Source organism: Danio rerio, chromosome 7, assembly GCF_052040795.2.
Source record: "Danio rerio strain M-AB ecotype USA chromosome 7, GRCz13ab, whole genome shotgun sequence".
Lineage (NCBI taxonomy): Eukaryota > Metazoa > Chordata > Actinopteri > Cypriniformes > Danionidae > Danio > Danio rerio.
Window position 1 is genome coordinate 79,087,501 of NC_141027.1, and position 10,000 is coordinate 79,097,500.

A 10,000-nucleotide genomic window follows, 5' to 3' on the forward strand; every position below is an offset into this window, starting at 1 on the left:
CAAAACTGCTAAATTGTTTAGAAGATTACAGAGTTTTAATTCTTTAATTGCCAAATTCACAATTGATGTCACTAATTTGGTGAAAAACCCCCACAAAATAACGTATTTTAATATAAAAAGTAATTGTGGTCCAGATTTTTTTTAACATTTTATCAAAGTCTTGGACGTGTGAATGATTAGTTAAAACATTGGCTTTGATGCGGTGTTAGATTTCAGCCTGATCTCACGAAAAAACGTAAGTATTTTACGTTTTGCCAGTTTTGTGGCTAATTCGTACGAATTTGTACGAGTTCAGTCGTACGAAATTGTACAATTTTAAAAAGGAGGCGTGGCACCTAACCCCACCCCTAACCCCAACCGTCATTGGGGAATGATCAAATCGTACTAAAATGTACGAATTAGATCGTACGAATTTATACTAATTAGCCACTAAATCAAAAAGTTACGTAGATTTTCGTTTTCTTCTTCCTGATTTACTGTTGGTGGCTGTTTTTGCCCCACTCACTTCAATCATAAGCACATTTGATGGTGCATGAATACACAGTCTTTGTTTTTTATTTACTGCATGTAGTTCTGAGATGCATATTTTGATTTTCTCAGACGCATTAGGGGTAAATGTGTAAAGGTCGCCCTCACACACTCACATACACACACTTTCAATGCTGGCATACTCCGTAAAAAATCCAGAAACTAGGCTTTTTCCTCATGTATATATGTTAGTATGATTTGCTCATGCTCCAATGAGGTGTAGATTTAGGGGTGGGGTTTGGGGGCACACCCCCTTTTTAAAATTGTACATATGTATATGCAAAATAGTTACTTTTCACTGGGAGATCGATCTGGGGTGCCTTTCTGAAAACCATCGTTAGATAACTAATGGTGCAAGTTCCGTCGTTACAAACAGTTCGTTGATTTATTGTTTCTCAAATCCATCGTTTCAACAAACATTTGCAAATAGCGTCACAAACTTGTACGCTTGCAAATACCTCTAAAGCTGTAGTTGGAAGCATAGTTCCTGGTTGTGTTTTATTCCCAGTTATTCACCCCTTGCCCTTAGCCCTACGCCTTCAAGCTAAAGAGACTTGGGACACCCCTACCCCTTGACGTGAACGCGTAAAACGAGGGGTAAGGGGAACGGTTAAGGGGTAGAATTGGGATTGGGCCTAAATGATGGCTTTAAATGAGAATAAAGATGGAAGAATGTGATATATTATGAATGCTTTATATGATAATAAAGTAAGACTGACCGCACAGACTCGGCGAGGGGTTTAGTGGAGTTTTCAGACACAAAGACGTGGCAGGCGAATCTCTCATCCGCTGGATGTTTTGTAATGAAGCCGAAATACCTGAGGGGAAAGCAGATGCTAAAATAAAGCACAGATCTGTGCATTGAGCAGGTCTGGAGTCAGTATGATTGTTGTGGTTGTAGTTTTTCCAGAAAAGACCTTTATAATCAGGATATGACACTCCATAAATAAGATTGTATGCATGACAACTGTTATTTAGTGACATTAGCTCAGTTAGGACATTTGAAATGCAAAGATGACCTTGTTTGAGATGTCTTATTTTTGTTATGACAACATAACTTGTTAATAATCTTCCATAAATGATATTATATTAGTCATGTATTTACAACTGTCATTAAAATCTTTAACATTATACACAATTTTACTGTCAGATGTGATCAAATTAATGTATATTTGGTTGATGAAACCTTTAAATTTCTTTTTAAAAATCATACTGATCCCAAACTTTTGATTGGTACTCTAGTGTATTTTCATTAATATGTGAAAGATACCAGTAAAGCACGTACTTCTTGTTTCTGGGATGGTAGCCGCAGAATGAGACGTTCTTCAAGTGGAAAAAGTGACTGTATTGACTGCTCTGTGGAAGACATTTATTAAAGAAAACAGCCAGATTAAACCCGGCCGGCACACATTCCACCAACTCATCATATGATCTGCAAACACACGCTGAATCATGTTAAGACATTTCAGTATTTTGGGTTTGCTTTTATAGTCCAGTCTGTCAGTAATATTCGATCGTTTCATTACACAATGCAATATTCCACCATTAAAAATATATTGGAAAGTCTTAACTATAAAAAAGCAGCATGACGAGATGGAAAACAGACATTTGTTATGTGCTCATGACTTTACCATGTCGAAATCGTCCTGTACGGTGAGTTTTAATCCCTTCACTGTGATCTCCAGGATGCAGGATGACGGAGGATTGTAATGTACAGTCAGTCTCCTGTTCATCGCAATCTAGAATCAGTCATAAAAATACATCATCAATCTAGTAAACTGCATTTGAAGGCTCTTTTGTGAAAAAATAATGCATATATATATATATATATATATATATATATATATATATATATATATATATATGTGTGTGTGTGTGTGCTTCAGCCTACATTTTTTTTAAACCACAAAAATGTACCTTAACGCACACTTGACTGTAGTTTGTAGGTAAAGTGAACACTAGGGGGCAGTATGACAACAACTTCTGTTCTTATTCACACTAATGATATTTACAGGGGCATTTTATTGAGGAATAAAGCATTATTTTTGTGCAGTTCTTTGCACAACACCAAATAAACACCACACAACATCTTAATGTTGTCTATGATTTGTAATGAATGCATTTGTGTCACGTATCTGTCTCCATATGGACACTTTTCTGGGGTGGTCAGTTTGCATGTAGCTCACCTTGTACAGTGTTATGCTGTAAGACATAAAACAATAAAAGCAATGTAAAATAAAGGAAAAACTGTGTTCGCGGTGCACTTTTCTCTTACATCTGCTTCTGAAAACACTATTGGTTTGGTTTTACTCATGGTTCATTAGTTTATCTGTACGACAAGTGCCACCTTCTAGTGGACATGTACAATAAGTACCTTTATCTGAAACACAACAAAACACACACCTAAATAACATAGCCAGACAGAGTCCTCTAGTGGATTAATCATCTGAAAAGTGCAATAAAACATATCCTATGAAATGTATTTCAATTTGTAGACATATTTAGAAAGCGCCCTCTAGTGGATTTGTCATCAGAAAAACATACATCAAAACATACCCTAAGTAACGTATTTTAGATTCGCAAAAATGGTCTACGACGCCCTCTAGTGGATTTGTCACCAGAAAAATACAAAAACCTTAAGGAACATATTTCAGGTTTGCAAAATATGTAAACAGCGCCCTCTAGTGGACTATACTTCTGAAATGGGCAATAAATCGTACCCTAATTAACGTATTTTAGATTTCTAAAACATGTACACGGCACCCTCTAGTGGATTTGTCATCATAAACATACAAGAAATCATGCCCTAAATAACGTATTTTAGATTCGCAAAATTGTATACTACGCCCTCTAGTGGATTTGTCATCGGAAACGTACAAAAACCTTAAGAAACGTATTTCAGATTTGCTAAATATGTAGACCGCGCTCTTTAGAGGATTTTTCATCGGAAAAATACAAAAACACAAACCCTAAGTTATATATTATAGATTTGCAAAAATTGTAGACAGTGCCCTTTAGTGGATTTGTCATCAGAAACGTATAAAAACCTTAAGTTTCTAATGAACAAAAACACAAACCCCAAGTAACGAATTTAAGATTCGCAAAAATTGTAGACAGTGCCCTCTAAAGGATCTGTCATTAGAAACATACAAGAAAACATACCCCAAGTAATGTATTTTAGATTCACTAAAATTGTATACTACACCCTCTAGTGGATTTGTCTTTGGAAACGTACAAAAACCTTAAGTAACGTATTTCAGATTTGCAAAATATGAAGGGAACACCCACTAGTGGATTAAACATCTGAAACGTGCAAGAAAACATACCCTATGTATTATATTTCAGATACCTAAAATATATAGATGCTGCCCTCTAGTGGATTTATCAGAAACGTAAAAAGAACACATACCCCAAGTAACATATATTTCAGATTTGCAAAATATGTAGACAGCACCCTCTAGTGGATGTGTCATCAGAAACATACAAGAAAACATACCCTAAGTAGTGCATTTTAGATTTGCAATAGTTGTATACTACGCCCTCAAGAGGATTTGTCATCGGATATGTACAAAAACCTTGAGTAACATATTTCCCTATGTAGCATTTCAGATTTCTAAAGTATTTAGACAGCAGCCTCTAGTGGATTTAGGATCACAAACGTACAAAAACACAAACCCCAAGTAACGAATTTCAGATTCGCAAAAATGGTGGACTGCGCCCTCTGGTGGATTTGTCATCGGAAACTTGCAAGAAAATGTACTCTTAGTAACGTATTTCAGATTTTCAAAATAAAAATAAATTGCACAGCGCCCTCTAGTGGATTTTTCTCAGAAACATGCAATAAAATGAACCCTAAGTAAGGTATTATAGATTCACAAAAATTATAGACAGCAGCACCCTCTAGTGGATTTGTCATCTGAAACGTACAACAAAACACACCCAGAGCGACGTATTTTATATTTAAAAATGCAGGCTGATGCACAATGAGGTCTTAAAACATTTAAGCTCATTGAGCGTTACTGTAAAGCTTCACACCTTTTGCATAGCTGCACACAGAACGTCATTGCCTTTGTGATTCATCACCTGAACCGAGCCGAGGAACTTCATTGTGTATTTCTCCACCCATTCAGAGCTTTTCACTTCTGAGAACAAAACATGAAGAGCGGATGAGCGGTCAGGAGCACTCGAGCAGAGTAAATGAGATGGGGAATGGAGTGATCTTTACATCTTACCATCTGAAGCCAGCTCCTGCTCCCTGAAGACCTCCGTGGCGTAATAAGCAGGAAAGATCCCGCGAGCTCCAGTCCTCATGTTGTAGCCCTCATACCAGTAATCCTCATCCTGAAGCTCCACCAGCAGAGGATCATTGAGCTCCAGCTCCAGCTCATCATCATGGCGAGGTATAAACCTGACACAAACACAATACACGTTACATCTTGTAGGCCTCTTTTCAATCACCAGTTAAAGTCTGCATGAACTGGAAGCTGTGAAGAGAATATTAAATATAAATAGTAACACTGGTTATCTTTGGTTATGGTATGATAGTCTTTCTGTTTAGCTCTGAAAATGTAGTTAAACACGAACACACTAACAGCTTCACATGTTCATGTGTAGTGAAGACTTTGTGAATGGTGTTTAAATGTAAATGGTCATCTGTGTTCTACCTGTAGACGGCTCTGTGCGTCTGCTCTCTCTCTTCTCCGTTAATTAAGCAGGAAAACAAGCCAAACGACTCTGTGCCTGAAGCAAAGTCAAAGAGAGTTGTGAACAGCAGTCTCAAAATCTATACATATTTAAGATGAAGATGTTTGTGTTGCTGCTGTGCATCCCTTTGTGTGTAATAAGCAATATGTATGAGTTTTGGGCAGGCCTAATGATATTTGTATTGCTGCTGTGCATCCGTCTGTGTGTAATAAGCAACATGTATGAGTGTTTTGGACAGACCTAAAGCATACCTGCACTTTAACCAACACCCCCCCCCCCACCCCCCAGATTAAATCATCCAAGATTTTATGATTCGAATGTTGGCAGGTATGACCTAAAGATATTTGTGCTGCTGCTGTGCATCCCTGTGTGTGTAATAAGCAACATGTTTGAGCGTTTTCAGCAGGCCTAAAGATGTTTGTGTTGCTGCTGTGCATTAACACACTCTTTACATAAATAAGAACATTGCAATTCATAGCAGCTAATTAGTAGTTTATTAAGCTAGTAGTGTTTGTTATTGGTTCGTTAGTATCACGAATTGTAAACTAAACTAAAGTGTTACTACCAATATCATATACACTCACCGGCCACTTTATTAGGTATAGCGTACTAGTACAGGGTTGGACCCACTTTTGCCTTCAGAACTGCCTTAATCCTTCGAGTCAGAGATTCAACAAGATACTGGAAATGTTCCTCAGAGATTTTGCTCCATGTTGACATGATATCATCACGCAGTCGCTGCAGATTTGTCGGCTGCACATCCATGATGCCTATCTCCCGTTCCACCACATCCCAAAGCTGCTCTATTGGATTGAGCTCTGGTGACTGTGGAGGCCATTTGAGTACAGTGAACTGATCGTCATGTTCAAGAAACCAGTCTGAGATGATTGAGCTTTATGACGTGGTGCGTTATCCTGCTGCCATCAGAAGATGGAGACACTGTGCTCATAAAGGGATGGACATGGTCAGCAGCAATACTCAGGTAGGCTGTGGCGTTGATGCTCAATTGGTACTAATGAACCCTAAGAAAATCTCCTCCACACCATTACACCACCTCCACCAGCCTGAACCGCTGATACAAGGCAGGATGGATCCATGCTTTCATGTTGTTGAGGCAAAATTCTGACCCGAGCATCTGAATGTGTCAGCAGAAATGGAGACTCATCAGAGCAGCAACGTTTCTCCAATCTTCTATTGTCCAGTTTTGGTGAGTCTGTGTGAATTGTAGCCTCAGTTTCCTGTTCTTAGCTGACAGGAGCGGCACCCGGTGTGCTCTTCTGCTGCTGTAGCCCATCCGCCTCAAGGTTGGACGTGTTGTGTGTTCAGAGATGCTCTTCTGCAGAGCTCGGTTGTAACAAGTGCTTATTTTAGTTACTGTTGCCTTTCTGTCAGCTGGAACCAGTCTGGCCATTCTCCTCTGACCTCTGGCATCAACAAGGCATTTGCGCCCACAGAACTGCCGCTCACTGGATATTTCCTTGGAGCATTCTCTGTAAACCCTAGAGATGGTTGTGCATGAAAATCCCAGTAGATCTGCAGTTTCTGAAATACTCAGACCAGCCCGTCTGGCAGCAACAACCATGCCACATTCAAAGTCACTTAAATCCCCTTTCTTCCCCATTCTGATGCTCGCGTTGAACTGCAGCAGATCGTCTTGGCCATGTCTACATGCCTAAATGCATTGATTTGCTGCCATGTGATTGGCTGATTAGAAATTTGCATTAACGAGCAGTTAGACAGCTGTACCTAATAAAGTGGCCTAAGTGTATAATCACAGTATAATGCACTTCATAACCATAATAGATATCTCTTACACTAATACAGATGCAAAAACAAACCCCAATACTCACTAGAAGATCGTGAACAGCCGTTCATAAAAACGTTGACGAATTTCCGAGAGAACGGGATGTCGGCCTCAGGGGTGGAGTCCTCAAATGAAGCTTTAATCCTGCTTAGTTTTTCTCCGTCATTCTCCTCCTCATACTCTTTATCGAGACCCGACTCATACGGAGAAGAAACGCAGTTATCGTAAACCGTAGGCGATTCGCTGTCGTCACTGTAACCACGGTAACACTCTTTCAGACTGACCAGCTCCAGCTGATCATGTTCATCCACAACCAGTGTGTATTTGACGGAGTCGTAGGAAAGTCCGCTAGCATCAGAGTTGCTCATTGAGGTGTGTATTATTTTGGGCAGGTTCTCGTGATGCGCATGAGCTTCTCCAGCGCCACAGTCTCTATAGCACAGATCATCCACTGTGGGTTCCTCATCTCCGCTGCTGTCCACAGCCAGAGCCTCCACGCAGGAGAAATATGAGGGCGGCTGCAGGTCCTGCTCACTGTACGGCGGAGGAGCTTCACTGTCAGAGCTCACCATCACCTGTTTACAGAGCAGAGGTCAGTGTCACTGTATGCAGGAATCAGTGAAAATACAGCACAACATGTGGAAAACTGCGCTGTAGAGTGCAGAACAATGTTCATGATCCCACTGTTTGTTTGTTCAGCCTTCCTTCTTCTCTCCACTCCTTCCTCCCGCCCTTCCTTCCTTTCCTCCCTTCCTTGCTTCCCCCACTCACTTCCTTTGTCCCTTCTTTCCTTCCTTTCTCCCTTTCTCCCTCTCTTCCTTCCTTTCCCCCTTTCCTCCTTCCTTCCCTCCCTCTCTCCTTTCCTCCATTCATTGCTTTCTTCCTTCCTTTTTCCTACTGTCCCTTCCGCCCTTCCTTTCTCCCTTCCTTCCTTCCTCCTTTCCTTTTCTGCCTTCTATTCTTCCTCATTTCCTTCCTTCCTTTCCTCCCTCCCTTACTCGCTTACTTCCTTCCTTTCCTCCTTCCATCCCTCTTTTCCTTCCTTCCTTCCGTCCTTCCTCCCTCCTTTCCTTCCTTCCTCATTCCTTTCCTTGCTTCCTCCCTATCTCCTGTCCTTCCTTCCTCCATCTCTTTCTTTCTTCCTTCCTTCCTTCCTATCAATCTTCCTTTCTTCTTTTATTCCTTGTCTTCATCCTTCTTTCTTTCCTTCCTCCCTCCCTTCCCTTCTTCCACCCTCCTGTCCTTCCTTTCTGCATACCTTCCTCCCTCCCTTCCTTTCTTTGTCCATTCCTACCTGACTTCCTTCCTCCCTTATTTACATCCTTTCTTCCTCCCTATCTCCTTTCCTTCCTTCCTTCCTTTCTTCCTTCCTTCCTTCCTCCCTCCCTTTCTTTCTTCCCCATTCCTTGCTTCTTCCTTCCTGCCTACCTTCCTCCCTCCCTCCCTTCCCTTTTTCCTTCGTTCCTTCGTTCCTTCCTTCCTTCCTTCCTTTCCTTCCTCCCCACCCTCTCCTCCTCTCTTCCTCCCTCGCTTCCATTATCCCTTCCTTTCCTCGCTCCCTCCCTTCCTTTCTTCCTTCCTTTCTTCCTTCTTTCCTTCCTCCCTTCATTTCCTCCCTCCCTCCGTCCCTTCTTTTCTTCCTCCCTTCTTTCCTCCCTCTCTCCCTTTCTTTGCTCTCTCCCTCCCTTGCTTCCTTCCTTTCCTCCCTCCCTCCCTCCCTCCCTTCCTTCCTCCCACCCTCCCTTGCTTCCTCTCTCTCTCTCTCTCTCTCTCTCTCTCTCTCTCTCCCTTTCTTCCTTCCCTCCTTCCTTTCCACCCTTCCTTCCTTTCAACCTTTCCTTCATTTATTCCTTCCTTTCTCTTTCCCTCCCTTCCTTCTTTCCTTTCCTCCCTCCCTTCCTTTCCTCTCTTCCTCCCTTCCTTTCCTCCCTTCCTCTCCTCCCTCCCTGCCTTTCTTTCCTTTACCCTTCTCCACACATGAGAAAAGGCTGGGATATCTCCATTCTCAGATCTCTCCAGTATTACCTTTGTTTTCTGGGTCTCCGGAGGCTCAGTGCAGCGCTGTATGGGCGTCAGATAGATCTCTTCTGTGGGCTCCAGCCGGACGTCTGTGTGGTAGCGTATGCGCTCACAGTGGGCTGCTTCTCTGGGTTTATATACCGCTGCAGCTGGAGCTGGAGTGTGTTTGGACGGGCAGATGTTCGGTTTGTCTGTTGTCGATGTGCCGCAGTCTTTCATCTGAGCTCGACTCGGTTGGTGCTTTTCTTCGTCGCTCAGACACGTGTGTTCGCAGGGTGGCGTCAGGTCAGCTGGTAAATCAAGAAATTAACAAACAAGTTAATGATTGTTACAAACATGTTTAGATATAAACTCAGAATTGATCTGTCAGAATTCTGGGGTGCTATCTAATGATTGGGGGAAAACGTCAGATATAAATTTACAATTCATAAAAAAGGAAGAATTTTAATTAATTCATTCATTCATTTTCTTTTTGACTTAGTCCCATTATTAATCAAGAGTCACCAATAAACCACCAACTATTCCAGCATGTGTTTTACACAGCCAATGTGTGGAGGTGGTCAATGATAAAACTACTAACCTGCTGACTGCTAAAATGATTGTTTTATTTTTCAAAGAGTTTGGCCAACAAGTTCTCCTATTGTTCGGCTAGACTGCGCATGCAAACATGTTTTTGTAGATGACTGGACTAAACTGAATTCTCATGACTGCACTTGGCAGCAAAACATGCCTGTGCTTTTGTCAACAGACACAACAGAGAGAAGTTTGATATACTGTACAATGAGCTGGATCATAAACCAACTACAACTGGATCAAGAATTGTAACAAATAATTGCACATATTCAATTATTTACCTTTAGCTAAGTCACATTATTTATCAGTGGTCACCACAGCGGAATGAACCAACAACTCTTCCAGCATATGTTTTACACAGTGGATGCCTTT

The 10,000-nt window shown here is 41.2% G+C and overlaps 1 protein-coding gene across 1 annotated transcript in view; it reads right to left on the bottom strand.

The window, feature by feature from the left end:
• mapk8ip1b (mitogen-activated protein kinase 8 interacting protein 1b) overlaps positions 1-10,000 on the bottom strand; it is a 23,011-nt gene that overhangs the window by 2,018 nt on the left and 10,993 nt on the right. Inside the window, exons 5-12 of the mRNA XM_087262413.1 lie at positions 9,062-9,345; positions 7,083-7,611; positions 5,193-5,268; positions 4,761-4,936; positions 4,564-4,670; positions 2,160-2,267; positions 1,814-1,884; positions 1,248-1,346 (exon numbers count right to left, since the gene is read on the bottom strand). Of these exons, the coding sequence (XP_087118539.1) occupies positions 1,248-1,346; positions 1,814-1,884; positions 2,160-2,267; positions 4,564-4,670; positions 4,761-4,936; positions 5,193-5,268; positions 7,083-7,611; positions 9,062-9,345 (1,450 nt within the window). The remainder of the gene's footprint in view (positions 1-1,247; positions 1,347-1,813; positions 1,885-2,159; positions 2,268-4,563; positions 4,671-4,760; positions 4,937-5,192; positions 5,269-7,082; positions 7,612-9,061; positions 9,346-10,000) is intronic.